Source organism: Actinia tenebrosa, unplaced genomic scaffold (assembly GCF_029948245.1).
Source record: "Actinia tenebrosa isolate PJP-AT-01 unplaced genomic scaffold, QUT_ActTen_1.0 PGA_scaffold16__25_contigs__length_10494907, whole genome shotgun sequence".
NCBI lineage: Eukaryota > Metazoa > Cnidaria > Anthozoa > Actiniaria > Actiniidae > Actinia > Actinia tenebrosa.
The window spans coordinates 7,834,025-7,855,947 of record NW_028292576.1 but is presented as its reverse complement, the minus strand read 5'-3'; the positions used below and the strand labels follow the sequence as shown (position 1 = coordinate 7,855,947).

The 21,923-nt window shown below is 39.5% G+C and overlaps 2 protein-coding genes across 4 annotated transcripts in view; one reads left to right on the top strand and one right to left on the bottom strand.

Annotated features, from left to right (window-relative positions):
- Positions 1–2,180: 2,180 nt before the first annotated feature.
- LOC116302016 (acetylcholine receptor subunit alpha) overlaps positions 2,181–21,923 on the bottom strand; it is a 42,660-nt gene continuing 22,917 nt past the window's right edge. For 2 of the 3 annotated variants that reach the window (XM_089031236.1, XM_089031237.1), the window contains 5 exons: positions 19,573–19,715; positions 19,054–19,098; positions 18,318–18,427; positions 17,619–17,918; positions 2,181–4,028 (listed from right to left, as the gene is read on the bottom strand). In XM_089031236.1, coding sequence (XP_088887362.1) covers positions 3,257–4,028; positions 17,619–17,918; positions 18,318–18,427; positions 19,054–19,098; positions 19,573–19,715 — 1,370 coding nt within the window. In that variant the 3' untranslated portion in view covers positions 2,181–3,256. Of the gene's footprint in view, positions 4,029–13,518; positions 15,574–17,618; positions 17,919–18,317; positions 18,428–19,053; positions 19,099–19,572; positions 19,716–21,923 lie in introns of those variants that run through there. The other variant, XM_031711196.2, reaches the window with a different exon arrangement.
- LOC116302442 (uncharacterized) lies at positions 5,834–13,021 on the top strand. Its single transcript, XM_089031378.1, has 3 exons — positions 5,834–5,945; positions 6,013–12,801; positions 12,869–13,021. Exon 2 carries the CDS (start codon positions 6,314–6,316, stop codon positions 12,527–12,529), a length of 6,216 nt encoding a protein of 2,071 aa, XP_088887504.1. The 5' UTR covers positions 5,834–5,945; positions 6,013–6,313; the 3' UTR covers positions 12,530–12,801; positions 12,869–13,021.

The following is a 21,923-nucleotide window of genomic DNA, read 5'->3' as shown; positions in this document are numbered from 1 at the left end:
ACGACCCTACCATGCTTGGCAGAGGAAACTTGGCCAGCGAAAAATAAAAACATGCCCGCCATTGCAATAAAATATAATAAACTCGTCAATTATTGTGTCGCTGTTATCAATCCACAAAAAACACACACACATACTTATTAGCATCCCCCACCCCCCCCCCCCCCCCCCACCCCCTCTGCATTTGGTGGCCTGGAAATCAATAATTTCAAGAGAAACATGGTACCACAGTTTTATAAATTTACTTGATTCCGATGGCCTAATATTTTTTCTCAAGATCAGCTGAAAGGACCCTACCTTGATCTTCTCCAATAGACCGCTGACTTGCACTAACAGGTCATATGACCCTACCCAAGAGAAAATGAACTAAGAGAAGGAATCCCCGTGCCCCATCATGTGCACACTTTGATGCTATTTTTAGAATCATTGATGCTATTTTAGCTCGTTACCATGCCCGCGCGATAATCATGCTTCCTTTAATGCCTCGTTTTAGGACACGAAAAGCGACAAAAACACAGGCTCTTGTTTACTGCAAGACTAGAAGCCGCCTACCCCAAGAAATAAACCAATCAGGTTCTTCTCTCAAAATATCTCCAAGCTAAAAATAGCATCAAACTGTGCACATGATGGTTACAAGGCTATATGGGTAGGATTCCTTCTCTTAGTTCATATTCTCTTGCCCTACCTCCCTTAAAACGGGCAGCTGTGTAAAAACGAACTTTAGAAATGAAAAGAGCAGCTCAACATTGATGAGAGGGCGAGGTTTCAGCTCATATCATTGACTATAGGATAAATGGCATTAAGTATAAAATCAAATATTCATAAGGATTTGTATGGGAAAATGTGACGGATGGCAAAGAGCATATTTTCCCATACAAATCCTTATAAAATGCTTGTGTTTTACATTCAATGCCATTTCTCCTTTTTCGTTTGTCATGAGCTAAAACTCCGCCACCCTACTAATGCTGGGGTGCTCTTTTCATTCCTCATGTTCGTTTTCACAAACCTGCTCGTTTTAAGGGAGAAAGTGTCACGTGACCTGTTAGTCCTAGTCGTCTATTATTCTTATTTGGAAATAACTTTAAATTAGGTATCTCTCCAGAGTAAATAAAAACAGACCAGTTTCTTCATAAGATACTGATTTATTTTAAGCAATAAACTTTAGTTTAGGTTCATATAATTCAAACACATTTTTAATTACAACCTATAATAGTATTTTCTTTAAATTACCAACAAAAATAACAATAATGATTCGATTTGTAGAATGCATTAGGGGCCGGTCATTGTTTATGGAGAGGGGGGCGGGGAAAATATATTCAAATAAATATGATCAAAACATTTATGCAATGACCCCCTACCGACACGAGTGAAAAACTTCCGCGTATGCTCTGAATCCGTATGCAAATTAGTCAAAACAGTGTAAAAAAATTTGACTTTCAAACTTGCCTGATAAATTGGACTTTACAAAATGTTCATGCTTGAAACTTAAGGCTATTTTTCTCCTATTGCGTTTGTTAATACAGTTGGTCTCACTAAAGTATACTCTCGAACGTTTTTGCATGCTTGGAGAAAACAAGCATTTATTTTCTCACTCAAACCCTTCAAAATTCTTAGAAATTCTTAGAAACGCATGCGCATTTCTGTAGTGTCCTTCTACTCACTACAGGAAGTGGCAAGTTTGGCCCCTCTTTTAATCAATATTTTTAGAAATGATCCTCCCACCCGCTCTTAGGTTCTCGCCCCCCCCCCCCCCCCCCCCCCCCCCCCCCACCTTAGGTGTCCATGTCATAATTATTTTATATTGCTTGCATGGACCATGAGTGAACGCTACGCTACCATTGTACAAGATTCTTAAAACTCTTTTAGTTATCCCTTCTACACAAACAGATACAGCAACTCAAAAAATACAAAAATGACCTCTCCCACCCCCCCCCCCCCCACCCCCCGAAAAAGAATCCTTTAAAAAATTGGGTCCCCACTATCGACTCTTAAATACACTTGCCACCGCCTGTTTTTCCCTCCCCCTTCCCCTTCCCCTCCCCCTCCCCCTCCCCCTCCCCCCTTCCCCCTCCCCCCTCTCCATCATAATGACCGGTCCATTTAGTGACGCTTACGTCAGCTAGTATTCAACAGTTAGACTAAATTCGAATTCACTCTAACATCGAGGAAAAAAACTTATAAAGTTATGTACTTTTTTGACATGCACCTTTTTTTCATTTTAAAGGATCTATTTTAACATTGATTCACTTTTATGAATTAAGTACGAACTCAATGTTTTTGTTATATTCTGTACCGATATACATTTGAATGAATGAGATTTTCCGCTTAAACAACCTCCTATATAACTCCAAGGCCAAACGATAAATGTTGATGATTTGAAGTGAGATGTTTAAGGGACCGGCTCTCTCTTAGCTCCCAGAAAGTTTCTATGCTTCCAACCTTAAAATTTAATTTCGTGATAACTGAAACCCGACTCAGGACAACATTGTTTAGTACGAGAGTCAGATTCAAATTTGAAAGGAAACTCAGGGTCGAAATATGTCCTGAATTCGGATCTAAATACTTTGAGTTAATCAGAACAGAGCCAATTAATCATGCGCAGTGGTTTGTTCTGAATAGAACATTCATGGGCATGCGCATTGACCCTCTCAAAATACTCTAGTTTCTTCGACTTCTCTTTTAATCAGCCTTAGCCTTAGTTGTGTAGTGTGTTGAAATATTCAGCCACTCAACTAAAAAACGTGGATTCTTATTCAACTTGTATCGTTCCCTAGTACGTGCATTCCTTACTATACAATAGACTTTAATAAAAGAAAAGAACACATTCGTACACAATCGAGGCTAAGACTGATCAAAGGCGAATTCGAAATGGGAGTATTGTATTGGATGCGAGGCTAACATGCATGAAAATACGAAAAAATGCCACAAATTCCATCTAGAAAAAATCTATAAAAAGCGCGATTTCTTTTTTCCTTTTTTCCTTTTTTCCTTTTTGTCTTTATTTTTCATTACATGTTAGCCTAGCACATTTCAGATAATTTTAAGTAGTTAAGGGTCCTTTCGAAAAAAAATATTGCGCACGCGCGAGTCATTTTACTGACACAAGAAAACTTATGCTGTTTGACGATGTTTTCTTGATTCATTGCCAAAAATGTCTGAGATGGCTCGGGACCCAAGTTAAAAAACCGCACACACGAATGTGTAATTAAAGCCCTAGACAACGTTTTCTTTTCGAAAACAACGTTTCCTTTCCCAATATTTAAAAATAATGAGCTGGAACTTCACCAAAAATCTTCCAAAACGAACCGGTTAAAATGAAAAAGAATAATATGAAAAAAACCCTGTCCATGACGATACAAGTAAAGTGCATGAACTCCCGATCTTTATCGCTTTCATTCTCTCTGACCGCGTGCCTTGCTAACTCCTGGAACCCATCTGCAATCTTGGCCATGTCTGGTGTGTCAAATGGGTCGTACATTTGTTTAAGGCCGAGACCGTCGAGATTTGTGGTAATCTTGGCTCTGGAATCCAAGGGACCGTTGTAATGTTTTGCTCCTGCTAATTTCGTTTGGTGATGGTTGGCGTCGTCGAGCATTCTCATATCCACTGGGGCTGGAGACTCAATCTCTCCTGCTGATTTCATAAACAGGCATCTGCTAAGGTAATGTAAGATCACCACTCGCACCCACTCGGGAACCTCATAGTTTTTATAAAGATTCAAGGCGATGGCATTTGCAACAAGACATCCTCCTATTTGAAACATGGATATCAGAAGCATGTGCACGAGGATAGGCGTGGCATCTGAAGTGACGGGGATTTGATCAGAGACATTCAAGATGATGACCGCCATGGCGAAGAAGGATTCTATTACCAAGGTGATACGCTCGCCGAACTCTGGAGGAAGCAGGAAGGTCAGGACACTTAGCATGGTAAGGAACATACATGGGACAATGATGTTAAAGAGATAAAAGCCTGGGTCCCGACGAATGTGGATGTAGAATGTGATGTCTGGATAAGGCTCCGGACAGCAACTGAATGGCAACAAAAAAAAATAACAATGTATTACAATCAAAACTGAAGGAACATTATAAATAAATATTAAAACCGTAATTAATATTATTATTATTATTATTATTATTATTATTATTATTATTATTATTTATTTTTTTCAGTTTGAGGGAACCGATTTTATCATTAAAATTCGTCCGCATTGTTAAAAAGGGTAAAGTATTCATCTAATTCAAAAAAAGTTGTCGTTGTCGGAGATCTGAAATCTGAAATCTGAGACAGAATTGAATAGAATAGAATTGTGCGGGACTGAATATTTTCTCGTTAAAAATTCGAAATACAGTATAAACAATTCGCCAGCGCAGTTCAAAGTTAGCATATTTTGATATTTTACTTGTGGCGAAAAACTGAATCAAAAAGACAAAACCATTCACAGCCCGTAATTCATTTCGGTCTCAGATTTCAGATCTCCGACCAACAACGATTTTTGAAATAGATGTTTACTGGCAAATGGGAAAATGTCAAGACCAAGTTGAAAAGGTCTGTAGAGTGACATCATTAGTGTGATAGATATTAATAGAGAAAGCTCCCATTGACTAAGCTACAATTTTCTTCACGAATGACTGGTTTTATTTTCAAAAAGAGAGTAATTTGAAAATAATCTCATGACGAAGTGAATAGAAGTTATGGAAAGTACTTTACTAAAGAGTGAGGGTACATTGCATTTGGAAGAAGAAATTGAAAATATGAACGAACTAAAAAGATAGAGTTAATTAAGAAAGTCAAAGACTGGGGGAAAACAACAAATGTGGAACGAACTGTCAGGCAACTTATGAGGTATAACTATCGATAAGGCCTTCGTCATAGCTTTTGGCCTGGCTGTCGAGTAATCAATACTCTTAATGGTAGCCAGTCAGACTATAAATAATCATAGTAACTAAAATTACTATAAAAAAACAGAAGATATTTGCTCTCAATATATGTTAAAACAGTTAAAACATTAAAACAGTCTTTTAGTAAGTTAGTTTTAAGTAAGTATTCAGTCAGTAAGGCCATTAGTAACCATATGTTCCAAGGTTACTATGGCAACAATAGGTATTTGCTGTCGATACGTCTCGTCAATCTATTCAGTCAGTAAGGCCATTAGTAACCATATTTTCCAAGGTTACTATGGCAAAAATAAGTCACTTACTATCTATACGTCACGTCAATCTAGTGTCAGAGTCTAGAGTAACCTACGATAAGCAAGACAGTACCACGCAGTGTTTTCGTCTCGTAGTTAAAATTGTTTTGCACCGTTGTCAAAAATAAACGATTCATTGACTCCAACTTACCTTGATCTCATCAAGTTAACCTTTGTCGAGAAGCCTCGACAGACGAGAAATGTGTTGTTTGTTTTTTTTTTTCGTAGCATCTTTTTCCAGTGCATTTGTAGTCGCTGTCTTGTGTGTCTTTAGTCATTATTTATGGTCCAAAGGGGTTTTGGATCGGAATTTCAGTTGGTCTTCTTGGCTAGAGAAGATCTTTGTTGGATTGTATTTAGGTTTCAGTGAGTAAAATTCATAAATATTACATTTTCAGGCAAGCGTTTGTAGTCAATGTCTTATAGGTTGATGGGCCAAGCAGATGATTTCGGGTCCGGAGTCTCAATAAGCCTTGCAAGTTCGAGATATTTGAATTTCAGCACGATATCGAGGCTTTCCGGGGGAAAAATGTTTAAATTTGTATTAAACTTCAAACTTCAGGAGTATCGTATATGGTAGATTTTGTTATTTCTCAGTCAATACCGAAGCCTCGGTATCAAGTTTGAATTTCGAAATATTGTGTAGACGACAACTATTTGATTTCCTAATTAGCGTAGGTTATTAATATTCATAAGTTGAAATTATGGGATGTAAGCCGGGACAGGCAGCAAGACGATCGTAAACGTACACCATATGGTATGTCAAGATTATATTTGATTTTCCGTAAGATATAGGCTTTTAATTTGTAACTTTTTATTTCTAGTGAACCTCGTAATTATAAATCTGTCTATTGTGAATGAAATAACTGAAGAACATCAAGATTATTGAGAATTAAAACGCTGATATAATCGACGAGCGTTTTGCGTTGTGTACCCATTACTGAATTAGATGTCCCCACTGAACGAAAGAAGATGTCCGCTACATTATTGTTCACATATGTCATTCACCGACTGATGGACATTTATTAAGCTTGATTCTGCAGTTATCCAGCGTTTATTTCATCTCCGAAGAGTGTTTACAAGAATCGTACGGCTTGTGAATTCCTCGAATTTCCATGTGCAGCGATGGATGATGACACAGGAAGCCCGCCGGCAAGACGCAAGAAGCCCGCTGATCGTGAAAGTTGTGACGGAGTGAGAGAAGAGAGAGCTGAAGCTCTAAGACGCTCAAGATCGGGATATATTGGCCAATTGACAAAGAATTATCGAAATATAAAAGAAGTGATGAAATCAGAGAATTTCAATGATATTGATACCGTTCTGAGGATAAGGCAGAAAATATTGAACACATTTGATAACTTCGAACGGTGTTGTCAACAGCACTTAGAATGCTTGAAGGAACAGTTGGATATTGAAGAAGCTGAAGGCATTTACAGTAGAGAGCTAGAAGCTAAAAAAGACATTGAGGGAGAAATTGATGCGTGGACCCACCGGAACAAAAGACCGTTCATTGACTTTGATCTGCCTCTTGTCGAACCCTGCGATTCTAGTAGCCAAGCAGGCTCTAACGAAAGTTCCCAATCAAGTACAGCAACGAAGTTAAAGTTGAAAGCGAGGGCAGATCAAGCTGTTGCCGAGCTTAAGATTAGACAGTTGAAGGAAGAGCAAGAATTGCAAGAAAGAATTGAAGAGATGACGATGAAATTGCGGTTAGAGGAGGCAATTCAAGTCAATAAAATAAAACGTCGACACACATTACTAAAAGCTCAACACGAAATGGAACAAAGAAACACTGAACTAAAAATCTATGAAAGGGCCGAACGAGTTGAGCTATACAATTTTTACGACGACGACGACGACGTGTTACCTGGTTCAAACCCCTTTGGCTCCACACCAAGAAGTGCCCCAAAGGAATCGACTAGAGTTGCAGACTTTAGACAGCGCCTCCCTGTGAACCCGTTTGCAACTCCGATAACACCGATCTCCACTAACCCATTCGCAGCCCCGATGGCCCAGACGCCTGGCAGTTCGTTAGCAACACCGACAAGGGGAAGCTCAAGTAACCCGTTTACGACGACAGAATGGCCTGATGTAGTACACAGGAAGCCCAAACCGAAGTTTGTTCATGCTGCACATGCACCGACACCACAGGCATGGCTGGACCTGAACACACCCGAGTTCTACGTCGCTGATTATGATAACCGTCTAAGCGACACTGCCAATAACGATGAACCACCTAAGCCAGCAGTCCATGAGAAGGTCCTCAGTCAACTGATAAAGCAGCAAGAAAGGATCACCAGCGCCATGACCAACGCTTTAATGCTTCCTAAACCAGAGCTATTAACCTTTGATGGAAACCCATTACACTACTGGAGGTTTATTCGCAACTACGAACAGAACATTGAAGCAAAGACTGAGGATAACGGAGAACGATTGAATTATTTACTGCAATATTGTACGGGCAAGGCGAAAGAAGTGATCAAGAACTGTGTAGTATTGGACTCTACCGACGGCTACCTCACAGCACGAACGTTATTGCTTGAAAGATTCGGCGAACCTTATGTCATAGCCACGGCCTACATTGATCTTGTAACTGAGGGACCCCCGCTGAGGGCGTCTGATAGACAAGGCCTGCAAGTTTTCGCCGATAAGTTAAAGGACTGTGAATTAACTCTACGTGCCGTTGGATATTATGACGACTTGAACAATGCTGACAACTTGAAGAAAATAGCAGAACGTTTCCCTGTCCACCTAAAGGCTAGGTGGCTCGAGAAGGCTAGAGTGATACGAAGCGGAGGAGGAAAACCCAGCATAGACCATATGTCCGAATTTTTGTCTGAGAGAGCAAAGGCCGCAAATGATCCTGTTTTCGGACAGATTATGGACTCAAAGGACACGTCCAGGGACAGAATGCGACCCCGAAGTAAACCGTTTCAGAACACGCCAAGGCCGCCAAGAGCTACCACCCTAGCGACACACCAAGCAGAAACGCCGAAAGTGACGGCAACAACAAAGGATTCACAATTAGCTTCGAGGGCCGCATATACTTTAAACGACCAGGTAAAGTGTGGTCTTTGTGCCCAAGCACATCTTCTCACAAGCTGCGATGAATTTAAGAAGAAGACGCAAGGTGAAAGAATGAAGTTTGTTCGAGACAAAGGGTTATGTGACAACTGCCTTAAGCGAGGACATAGAGCAAAGGATTGCTATCAGAAAAAACAGTGTGAAGTGGATTCCTGTGAGGGAAAACATCACACGTTGCTGCATCCACCGAACAGCTCTAACCTTAATCAACAGCCGAGCCAGGATTCAAGTAACAATACGAACAGTGCTAAAAATTATAATGTCGTCAAGGCTGATAGCGTAAACAGCGTCGATGTTCTTGCCAAGGAGAAAAGAGTATGTCTTCCAATCGTGCCCGTAAAGGTTCGTGGAAAGAAAGGTCAGAGATCTGTTGTCACCTACGCTCTTTTGGACCAAGGATCCGACACGACATTGTGCGAGAAACGCCTAATAGAACAGCTGGGAATCGAAGGCGCCGAACGAACATTCTCGTTGACAACTATCGAAAAGGCAAACGTTCAGCGAAAGGGATTAACCGCGAGTTTGGAAGTTACAGCTCTTGACTCAGACAATGTCGTCGAGATACCGACCGTATGGACAGTCAAAAAATTGCACATCACTACAGAAGGTGCACCCAGAGATGAAGACATTCGTAGGTGGCCACATCTAGCAGAAATACAAATACCTGAAATAGACACTGATGAAGTTACTTTACTCATCGGCAATGATACGCCTGAAGCCTTTTGGGCGTTAGAAGAGAAACGAGGACAACGGAAGGAACCGTATGCGGTCAAGACACTCCTTGGATGGACCATCGTAGGACCGATGACTGAGTCTACGCATCAACAAAGCTTGAACGCACACTACATAACTTCCCACGGTGATGAGCTTAAGGCTCAAGTTGAAAGATTCTGGAGGACCGATTTCGGAGATGCAGTACTAAGTTCCGAAGAATGCATGTCAGCAGAAGATAAAAGAGCGTTGTCTATCATGCAGGAAAGCACGGTTTTATCTGAGGGTCACTACCAAATGGCCCTGCCGTGGAGAAACAGCAGTTATTGTACATTGAACAATCGACCGATGGCTGAGTTTAGACTTGCAACATTAAAACAAAGATTCCTGAACGATCCTGGACTTTATGAGAAATACAAAGAAGTTATAGATGACCATCTGACTAAGGGCTATGCCCGTCGCCTTCCCAACGAGAATTTTGACCAGAAGAGAGTGTGGTACCTACCCCACCATGCTGTGATTACCCCCAAGAAGCTACGCGTGGTATTCGACTGCGCCGCCAAATGGAAAGGCATGTCATTAAATGACCAACTATTGCAAGGACCTGATCAAACGAACAATCTCGTAGGCGTCCTTACTAGATTTCGCGAAGAGCCCATAGCACTAGCAGCAGATATCGAAGCTATGTTTTTGCAAGTCAAGGTTGAGCCCAAGGACTGTGACATGCTTAGATTCCTTTGGTGGCCTGATGGAGATCTTAGTCAACAGCCAGCAAATTTTCAAATGCTAGTCCACATTTTCGGTGCAACGTCTTCGCCAAGTTGTGCGAATTTTGCACTCAGAAAAACAGCTGACGACAATCAAACCGAATTTGATGATGAGATTGTGAACATCGTGCATAGGAACTTCTATGTGGATGATATGCTGAAGTCGACAAGTACTGTTGAAGGCGCTATACGAACTGCATCTGAAGTGACTGAAATGCTACGACGAGGAGGATTTCGTCTCACAAAGTGGATGAGCAATAGTAAAGAAGTCCTCAAGTCGATACCTGAATCTGAAAGAGCTAAGGCTGTAAAGGAACTAGACTTTGAACGATTTCCGACGGAAAGAGCCTTAGGAGTTGAATGGGATGTCGAGAAAGATTGCATCGGATTTAAGACACAGGTAAAGGAAAGGTCTCTTACAAGACGTGGGATGTTATCCATAACGAGTTCTGTGTATGATCCATTGGGTATCGCTGCTCCATTCGTCCTGTTAGCCAAGCTAATCTTGCAAGAACTTTGTAGACAGCAACTAAAATGGGATGACCCAATCCCTGAACATAACCTCGTTGAGTGGAAGAGATGGCTAGAAGACCTACCAAGACTGTCAAATATGAAGCTACCGAGATGCTTGAAGTCACCTGACCTTGGAGACATCGTCACCTATGAATTGCACCATTTCGCAGATGCTTCCCAGTCAGCTTATGGCACCGTATCGTACCTGCGGATGGTTGACATTAATGGGGAAGTACATTGTTCGTTCCTGAACGGGAAGTCAAGGCTCGCTCCTGTAAAACCAGTGACCATTCCTCGCTTAGAACTATCGGCGGCCGTTGTAGCAGTCAAAGTTGATAAGATGTTAACAGCCGAGCTAGATCTGCCGCTGACTGAGTCGACGTTCTGGACTGACTCTACAACAGTGCTTCAATACATCAACAACTTCTCAAGACGATTCAACATCTTCGTGGCACATCGGATTGCTATCATTCACGAATTTTCTACCCCCAAGCAGTGGAGATATGTGAATACCAAAGACAATCCTGCGGATGATGCGTCCAGAGGTTTGACCGCGGAGAAAATTACAGGAGACGAAGGAAGGCGATGGTTGTGCGGCCCTGAGTTTTTATGGAAAGGCCAAGATTCGTGGCCAGCACCAGTTCTCAAGATATCTGAGGTACCAAGTGACGACCCAGAAGTGAAGAGAGAGAGACAGGTCTATATGGCACAGCAAAGGGACTCAAAGAACTTCCTGCAACGAATGTACGAGCATTACTCTGATTGGTATCGCTTAAAGGTGGCCATTGCCTGGATGCTGAGATTCAGAAACTACTTCGTAAACAAGTTAAGAAGTTCAAAGCATGATATTGAAGTTAAGCCTGCTACAAGAGGAAGAATAACTGTGAAAGAGATTCGAGAAGCAGAAGTTGCAATTATCAAGGATGTACAAGGCCAAGGCTTCACAAGGGAAGTGAATATCTTGAGCAAACAGATTGAGAAGTCGAAAGTCAAAGTTTCCACAAGAGAGAAACCCCTACCAAAGGCAAGTTGCATTTTCAAGCTAGCCCCCGTGCTTAAAGGAGGAGTTTTATTAGTTGGAGGCCGCTTAGAGAACGCCCCAATTTCTGATGCAGCCAAACATCCACCAATTCTACCGAAGAACCACCCTGTCTGCGAGCTTGTTATTAGACATTATCACCAACTGTACGGCCACGCTGGAAGAGAACACCTACTGGCCCTTGTAAGACAGCGATATTGGATAGTAAGCGCAAGATCCCTAATTAGACGTGTGCTGACGACATGCTTTGACTGCCGAAGACGTAAGGCCCCGCCTATATCCCAACAGATGGCAAACTTGCCAGTTGACAGGCTCACCCCTGACGAACCACCATTTTCATTTGTTGGAACAGACTTCTTTGGTCCATTCTTAGTGAAAAGAGGTCGGAGCACAGAGAAACGGTACGGATGCATTTTCACTTGTTTAACATCACGAGCCGTACATCTAGAGGTTGCTCATAGCTTGGAAGCAGATTCCTTCATCAATGCGTTGCAGCGGTTCATGAATCGCAGAGGAAGACCCATCGAAATCAGAAGCGACAATGGTACTAACTATAAGGGTGGTGAGAGAGAGCTACGCAAATCTTTACAAGAATGGAATGTTCAGAAGATCGAGAGTTTCCTAAAACAGAGAGAAATCGTCTGGAAGTTTAATCCCCCAGGAGCCAGCAGCATGGGTGGAATATGGGAGAGAATCATAAGATCTGTAAGGTCCATTTTAAGGGCCCTGTTGAGGGAGCAAGTTACTACAGACGAAGTCCTGTTGACTTTAATGACGCAAGTGGAGGCCATTCTTAACAGTAGGCCGTTGACAACTTGCAGTGATGATTCCAAGGACGACTCCCCTTTAACGCCTAACCATATCCTGTTACTGCGTCCAGGAGCGAGTATGCCTCTAGGTGTATTCACGGCTTCTGATAACTATGGCAGACGTCGATGGAGACAGTGTCAATATCTAGCCAATCTGTTCTGGCGCCGTTGGCTCAAAGAGTACCTACCAACTTTACAATTGAGGCAGAAATGGATCTCCCCACAAAGGAACCTAGCGAAAGGTGATGTTGTTTTGGTGGTGGACGAGACCGTTAAACGGGGCCAGTGGCCTCTGGCATGTGTACTAGAAGTTTACAAGGCAAGGGAGGGACTTGTACGCTCCGCAAGAGTCAAGACGTCTAAGACAGAGTTGGTCCGTCCCATTCACAAATTGTGCTTGCTGGAAGGAGTTGATTAAAGCCTCAAGAATCAAGGAAGCACTGTTAGCGAATTACACAAGAACATTGTTGAGTTAATTGATAATTGTGCTATGAAACCAAATTAATTTGTTATTGTCGTCAGGACAATGATTTAAGAAATGATCCATAAGAAATGCCTCATTTGGGGCCAGTAATGTAGACGACAACTATTTGATTTCCTAATTAGCGTAGGTTATTAATATTCATAAGTTGAAATTATGGGATGTAAGCCGGGACAGGCAGCAAGACGATCGTAAACGTACACCATATGGTATGTCAAGATTATATTTGATTTTCCGTAAGATATAGGCTTTTAATTTGTAACTTTTTATTTCTAGTGAACCTCGTAATTATAAATCTGTCTATTGTGAATGAAATAACTGAAGAACATCAAGATTATTGAGAATTAAAACGCTGATATAATCGACGAGCGTTTTGCGTTGTGTACCCATTACTGAATTAGATGTCCCCACTGAACGAAAGAAGATGTCCGCTACATATTGAACGTGGCCAACGTTTGTCTGTTTTTCTGTTTTTCTGTTTTTCTGTTTTTCTGTTTTTCTGTTTTTCTGTTTTTCTGTTTTTCTGTTTTTCTGTTTTTCTGTTTTTCTGTTTTTCTGTTTGTCTTTTTTCTGTTTTTTTATTATTTTTTTCTATTTTTCGTCCGTTCGTTTTTTTTTTTAGTTTGTTTATCTGGAGCAGTTATAATAATAAATTTAATCTTTAAAGAGGAAGTCTATATATCGCCGTTGGTCAGTCCGTCAGGTCAATTGTCTTGCGCGCTGTCTATCAGACGTTTTTTGTTAAATGAAGAGGCGCCAAGCTACCTATGTGAATGTCAGAGTCAATGTCAGTAGGGTTAATTGATAATTTTTGGAAGTTATTTTTGGGTGAGATAATTCTGTGGAATTGAAGCTAGCGATTACACTTGCCTCATGACTTTGCAATAGCAAAATTTTCGTACAGTTAAAACAACTTTACTACTCAATCTTTTTAAAATGTCCCAATTTTATTACTGGCATTTTTTCACACACAAACGTATCAATGTTGTATAACACATCTAAAAAGCCACCTAGATTTTAGCACTCTAAACACTAAAGTAAATACCAGCTGTTCTATTGCTTGTTACGTCCTAGCCGCCATGTTGACGATAACAACCAACATGGCGACTGTTTAACGTTCAGTTATTATATATATATCTCAAGAGATCTTGAGTCAAATGGGTGCATTCTAAGAAATGAATGCTTAAAGAACGCAATGCTGTCGGATGACATGAGTAACTCTAGAATATTAAAGTATTAAAGCACTGAAACAATCTACAAAAGAAATTAATTGTGTTCGTTTTGTAGGCAAATATTGTACAAGGAACTCGACTAAGAAGCAGTTCACTTGAGGATTAAAGCGCTGTCCAAGATACATCCATTTTTGGAAAAATTCCGATACGAAACAAAGAAAAGAAAGAGAAAAAATAAATGTCTTCTAATTGTTACTGGATAAAAATGACTTATATAGGAAAACCATGAAAAAGACCCGCTCTTAATGATGATGAAATCGCATTATTAGAAGTTGAATATCTTGCATGACATGAAGAAGTCGTCTTAAGGAAAAGATGATACGACATTTGTATTATTGTCGGTAGGTAAACATCTGATTTTTTTTAATATGCCATACGCTATTACCCCTACCAGTATATTATTTGTATATCAAGAAACTGCATAAAAAGAAAAAGAGAAAGAATGAATATTCTATTTTATTGAGTTAGCGTCCTACTTCCTTACTTTGGTGTCTGCCGGCATCGTTGAAGCCGTAGGTAGCATGGCAACCGCATCAGTATTCATTAGCTAACTTAGCCACATAAGCAAAAACAAAAACTTGAAAAATATCTCTAGAAAACCTTATCAGTCTGACGACACTACCTTTGTAGTCAGTCACTGTCACTTATTAGTCTGACAATACTGTCATTGTCACTCATTCTGTCGGCGCTCGTTAGGGTTATATAGGTAGGAGTAATGCACTATTGTAGCTATTGTATAGGTTGGGATATTGAGGCAACTTCCACTTGTCTGCAGTTTTCCAGTTGTTCTGGTTTTCTTTCCTTCGTTTTCTCAGCTAGTGTTTCTTAACTTGGTCTGACTAAGGTTATGCCAATTAACCTCTTGGATGACGTTCGTCGGCAACATAGGATGACAACTTGGAGTGAAGAAGCGTTTCCCACAGCGCTTTCTTGAAGATGGAATTAAGTCAAGGGAACGCTTGAAGAAGTTTAATTCGATGTCAATCTCTTCATTAGAAAATTCCATAATGATCAGGCACCATGGAAAAGATAAATGAAGAACTCGTGATGAATGTAAGAGTAAAAATAATCAAAAGTAATCTGTCAACAACAATCGATGTGAAGATCCAGAAATCCCTGTCTTTCTCAAAATCTTCTTCCTTAAGGACCGTCTCAGCAACAGCAGCAATACCATCAGCCGCTTTACTCATTTGATGATCCGAGTTAGCGCTAGTCTTCCGGGGAAGCAGAGGAGAAACTGGTCCATCAATAGAATTGTAAGAGTTCTTGTGAATCATTGAGGCGAGCACTTTTTTGTCCTGTGTATCTTCGTCTTTGGATTTCTTGGGACTAACGCCACCCTTGGGGTGTCCAGTACTGATGCAGAGGCACCGTGCAAGATAGTGAAGGAATACCACTCGTACCCATTGGGGCATTTCTTCTTTCTTATACAGGTTCAAAGAGATACAGTTCGCAATTAGAGCACAACCTATCTGGCACATCGATATCAATAGAAACTTCATGATCAATGGAGTGTTATCAGATGTCACAGGTACACTTGAAGAAACCATCAAGATAACGAAAGACAAGGCAAGGAATGACTCAATGACGAGTGTAACTCGCTCGCCAATTTCCGGCGGAAGTAAAAATGTCAGTACGGCAAGTGAAGTGATGACCAGACAGGGAATGATTATGTTGTAAAGAAAAAAGCCTGGTTTTCGTCTAAGGTGAAGGTAGAATGTCACATCAGGATATGGTTCAGGACAACAACTAAAACAAAATGAATGGAACAATGATCGTTGGTCATGTCGTTCAACATATCCCGTTATGTGTCTCTTCACTCCTCTCTTCACTCGTTCTCTCCTGTCGTTTTAATCAAGTCAAGCTTTTGTTTTCAAATAAATAAATTAAAATAAATCATTTTTATTTAAGTCTAGTCGTTCTAGCGCTTTCGCACTAATTGGGGACACTTTTCGCTCACACGCACTACCACTACATTCAATGTTCTAATGCGCACAACGCTCAGCTCACATTTACGGCATTCAGCCTTAATTTCTTTTGCATATTTTTGTCTTTTTGGTTGTCATTATTCTGTAATTTGCTTTCTTTCGTGGTCTTCTCAATGTCATTTTTCAGTCATCTTTCTCACTCACTCAAACAGATCTTGACTTTGATTTACTTGCAAGAATTACAATCAAAGACATGCAAAGGCAAACCCCGTGTTAAATAGGTTTTGACCAAACTGAGAGACATGCAAAGTGCAACCCAAAAGCATGCAAGAGTTAACCAGTTGATAAGGTTTTGCAAACTGAAGAAATAAAGTAACATACACTTGGACAACCAGTTAAACAGGTTTTGTCATACAAAGACAAGGCGGACATGAAAAAGGACTCAAAATAAGAATAAAATAATAACCTTAGTATTATAAACCAATGCTTTCAGTTATACAGGGTGTTTTTTTTTCTGTGAACGTCAGAATAACATTCAACACCCAAAAAAGAAGTTGGGTAGTTTGCCTCAGTACTGTGCTCCGTTGTTGCTTAAAGTCACACTAGTCCATAGCATGATAATCTTGTCAAAGATATGTTTAGTTTAGTAGCAGTTTAGTGCATAACGGTCAGATTTGGTAGTTCATTTATAGTTTATGTATAGACCTTTTACTTATACGGCGGCCATCTTGAATTATTTCATAAACATTTTCCAACAATTGCCCCTTCGTTATCTAATAATCATCTTGATTAAAACAATAGAATTCAAGATGGCCGCAGTATTGGTAAAAAGTTCTATTTATTACGTGAATAAGTCTGAAGATGCTGTAACTCTGTGATTCGCGGTTCTAGCGTTTAGTTCTAGTTAACTTGGTCATAACATCCGACGAGTTTTAGTTATTGAGTTTTAGTTAATGGTAATCATTTTTATATTTTGTTGCACTTTCAGTATTTGTTCTCAAAGGTTATTTGTTCTCAAAAGTTATTTGTTCTCGAACTGGTTATTTGTTCTCAAAGGTTAGATAGTATGTATATTCAGTTGTCACTACTTTTGAACCAAGGGTATTTGGTTAACGTGGTGCTGTTTATTGTTGTTTTTGTAGTAGTTTAGTATAGTTTAGGTTATTGTTTGTCATTAATTATGAAGAAATTGATGCTACGTTTACTGTTCCCAATTTATTATTGGACGTACGTATTTAATTCTTAGTTTTAAAGTTGTCGATCATCAGTTAGTTTAGTTGATGTTTTAGTAGTTCAGATTTTAGTGTTTTATAGTTTAGGTGCTTCTTGTGTTTCATAGCGTTCAGTTAACTTTAGTATCCTTGTTTAGTTATGTTTAGTATACCAAAGCAGTTCAGAATAACCATTGATGTTTTAGTGTTTAGGTTGATTTTGTTTGATTGGTAATCCGTGTGATTTAATTGATGACTAATTTAAATACCCGCAATTCGGTGCCTACGCATGCATTATTTTACGCAGTGTAATCAGGCTCTCTTTTTAGCAGGAAGAAGATAATGAATAATAGATTAAAGATTATAGATAGAGGCAGTAGATTCTGAGAGAAAGATAAAAGGAGTGGTATGAAAATATTTTTGTCAAGATTTTTAAAGATTTTATACTCTCCCCATACGCATGCATACTTTAAACCATGCAATTGCAAGTTAGCCATTTATTGTAACTATAGGCACAGTAGTACCTAAAGCAAAAGCATACGATTTGTGATTTCGTGATTTTAAGGTCGAAATTCACTATACTGAAGCGCTATATATGGCTATTCTATTCTGTGAAGATATTTTGCCTAGCAACTGCGCAATAATAAACACTTACCTGTATCTGACAACATTTCTTTTTGCTTTCGCCGAAATCAACTGAAATTCGGAGCTTTTCATATAGAAGTTAAGGTCTGCTTCATCAGTCATCTGCACAATATTTACTTGTAATCCGTTGAACGTCCACGAACCAAACTTGAGCTCACAGAGTTGGTCGTCGAATGGAAAATATGTAATGTCAATGTTACAGCCGCTGCGTAGGATGGTGGGCGCATACCAAGTGCATTCTCCTTTGTAGTTTAACTGGACTTTGGTCTTAAATTGGTCAAGTGTACCACTGGGAAGATTTTCTTCAGCACTGAATGCAAAATATAACTGATTGTTATTTGCGTTTATGGAAGGGTAGTTACTAAGGGGGAGGGATGTTTAAAGTGCCAACTCTACAGAGGAATATCTTTATTTTTTCTCGTTTTTCCGAAGTTTTATGTAGCGCGGGGAGGACCCCTTCTTGCAGTCCATAAAAGAAAAAAATCATATATATATATATATATATATACAAGTGAAGAATAGTAATGATGAAAAGGTAAATTATACACCGTGAAAAGAAGTGTATAATCACGGCGTATAATTTACCTTTTCATCATTACTGTTTCATTAGAAACACCGATGCAGCTCACACTAGTTTTTAGCTAATTATATCTTCAAGTGAAGAATAGTTATATAAAATATACAATAGTTTATATAATAGTTGACATACTTGTTATGAAGCACAATATCCGGTAGCCACATCAGGAGAGGTGTTATATTAATAGCTTTGATGCCACCATATTCTGAGTAATTCCATTTGAGAAGATGGTTCTGCCATTTCTATGGACGTAAGATATAATCCGGAATAATCAAATATTATGTTCTTGATTCAAACGAGTGAATGTTCTGCCCGTGTGCTGTGGGTATAACTGTAAGCTACTATTCTCACTGAATAAGTAATTAGCACGAAACATCATAAATTAACTTTGCGCAATACAACGTTGCAAATTGCAGAAAAAGTTTAGCTTCTACTTTTCGCAACGTTGCGAAGCAAGTTGGAGCGTGTAACATCTATCCCGCAACATACAATTATGCTATTACTATCACAAGTAAACAATTAGAGCGCAGCTCTTCCATATCTCCGCTGACATAACGCAGACCAAGAAAGCGTTGCGTTGCAAGTTGTGAAGAGAGTTTCGCGCGTCTGACATCTCACCTGCAACTGCGTTCGTCAGCATTGCATTGCAAGCTGCTAGAAAAGTTGTCTCGTGTAACAAGGTTTTTTAAATAAAATCGTTAGATATATATTTCAATATAATGATTTGTTTGGGGGTAGAGTTAAGTGAAGAGGAGTTAGACTAGATACGATCTCTTCTTTCCAAGAAAGTCTTCAGACTAGTATTTGTAACGAAAATAGATTTATTGAAGCTTGACACATTGAATGCAAGTAATACATCCTCACTTACCATACGAACCCAAATGTTACTTTCTAAAACTTGATCTTTCTCAATCTAAATTTATAAAGAAAATAGATAAAGAAACTTCATATACAAACACGTACATAATATCTTCCAGTAGTGTATTTGATCCGTCAGTCCACAGTTTATCCGCTGTGTTCCCATTTAAGATTAGGTAAATGTTCCAGCAGAAACTCATAAGTTATAAGATTATAAGTTTCTGGTTTCAGCTTGTTAGATTCATCATTTTCGTAATGGCACGGACAATGTTACAGTATTGGTTCATTACAGCGTACCTCTGAAGAAAGTGTTGGTTTTTAAAGTGGAGGGAAAAAACAGAGGACCCAGAAAAAACCCAGAGCCTATAGGGAAGAAATCCATGATTGCAGTAATGAGAAGGGGAACACTAGCAGCGCATATTACACAATCTCATGTTTCCACATCTTGCGTCAAGTTGATTACAGTAATTGAAATCCATGCTTAATTACATTTCAGTTAAATGAATTGAAAAATGTTTTTTGAACTTACCAAGTCTACGATCTGTGTGTAAGCAATACCAAACTTCACCTCTACTGGCAGATTCTTGTCTTCAACGGGTCTGACGTTCTTGTTATATCCGCTGAGGAACAAGTCCTTGACCAGTTTAAGCTCGTCATCGTCTTGTTGAGAATCTATTAAACCACCATATGTGTATACAATTAACACAAAGATAAAACACAAAGTGAAAATACTAAGTTTCTAGTTTTGCATGCCACAATGTAAATAAAGCAGAATAGTCCCTTTCACAGTTCCCTGCGCCATCTTGAAAGGTAACCGTGCCGTTGCATCGAAGCAAGACGAACGGTGAGCTTGCAATAATAGAGACAAGCGAATAATTGTCCAAGGTGTTAATAAAAGGTCTCTATCATTACAAGCTCACCGTTAGTCTCGCTTCGGTGCAAAGGCACGGCTACCTTTCAAGATGGCGCAGGGAACTGTGAAGGGGACTATTGGCTCAGTATCATCTTTCCGCTTTTAAATTTAAAATGTCGATATAATATTTTAAGGCAATCGATGCCGTAACAATGCCCAACATTTTGGTTCACATTATCATCAAAAAAGAACAATTCTCAAGGGAATGTCATGTCTTCTGGAATGGCCAATTTGCATACGAAGCTAAAGAGGTCTATAGACCCCTTTCAATTCCAAATTACCGCTGTGTTTCTTGATTACAGACTCACTTGCACAGGGTTAGCCTCGAGTTTGTGCAGAATATTTACGTGTTCCAGTCAAGATCCGTCGAGTTTCAAAGTGTTTTTATTGTTGAAGTTGTGCATTCTTTACTTTACCGTTGGTATTTGTGAATATTTAAACACTGATACGAGGCTAACCCTGTGTAAATGAGTCTGTAATCAAGGAACACAGCGGTAACTTGGAATTCTAAACTGGTCTATTGATGTGCAATTTAGTCGTAGTAGCTCTTGTTCCATTTCAGCATCCGTCTTACCGGCAATGTTACGCGCAACAGGCGAAGAGGCGAATAGGTGCCAATGTGCATAAGCACGAAGCATGATGGGAAACCGAGTACTTAAGCTTTTTCAGCTCTTCAAAAAAATAATTTGACTGTAATCTGGCAATTTTTACTTTGACGTTTTTAATAGAAATGGAAGTATTTCGACAGACGGGGGACAAGAGTGCTTTATTTCTGATAGTTCCTACGATTTCCCTGTTTCATTTTTGAAGTGCTCGGTTTCCCAGTGTTTGCTTTGTGAGCTTTGATGCACAACGCCTGTTTGTTGCGTGCAGTGTGGGGGCTTTAACAGATCTTATTTACATAGTGAATAGCTCACATGGTAAAAAGTGAAGTACGGTATGAATTAATGTAAAGAACATAGCAATATGCGGCCATGCTAGCTGATATACAAAGAGCGACGAAAAGTGTGTTAAGTAATCAGTAAACCAACAAACTAAAAACCATATGAAACTTACAAAAGATTGCGAGACTCGGACGACTTTTTAGAGAATGCATGATAAATAATATCGTTAATATGAAAAACAATTTGGTGTATAAAATTTAAGTGGGAATTAATTATTGATGGTTTTCACGGCGGCCATGTTGGAGGAACTTAAGAATTGTCAATGAATTTTTTTGTTATATCCTCCAACATGGCCGCCGTGTCTTTTCTTATTTAATTCTCTTAGGAATGGTTGAAAACCATCACTACAAAAGTCAACATTAAATATATTTATATATATAATTATAAGTTTAGCTAATTGAAGGAAGTAACAGGTGTTTTTTCAACCTTTCTTGATTATAGCAAAATGAACAATACCCTTGGATGCAGTTGGTCAAATTATCGATAAATTTTTACACTGTAGTATTTAGTTCACTTCAACTTAACTCAGCCGTCATGAATAATTCCGAGTTTGAGGGAGGGAAACTGGGTCGAGTTGGAATTCCAGAGCATTGCGGGATTGTTGTAGGGTACATATTTTCAAGATGGCGTCTATTTCGTCACCTAAACAGTCCCACAATGCACTTTACACATACAACAATTAGTAGACACCATTTTTGGGGGGAGAAGCATGGGATGAATCAGCCGGTGAGAGCGCTTGCCTCTCATCAATGCAATGCGACCCGGGTTCGAGTCCCGCCGGGTTCGATGTTGTAAGTGAGTACAATTTCTAGGTGGTTCTCTTCTGTGCTTCGAGGGTTTTTCTCCAGGTTCTCCGGTTTTCCTCCCTCCACAAAAATCAACTCCTGAATTCCAATTCGATCATGGAAGGAGGGCCACAAGTTTATTTGCCACTGGCTAAATGACGAAATAAATAATAATAATGATAACAATAATAAAAGCAAGGATGGTATATGTAGACGTAAAATTTTATCTAATGTCACG

What these genes read in the sequence shown, in the direction of transcription:
- LOC116302442 (XM_089031378.1), top strand. Translation starts at nt 6,314, where the DNA reads ATGGATGATGACACAGGAAGCCCGCCGGCAAGACGCAAGAAGCCCGCT.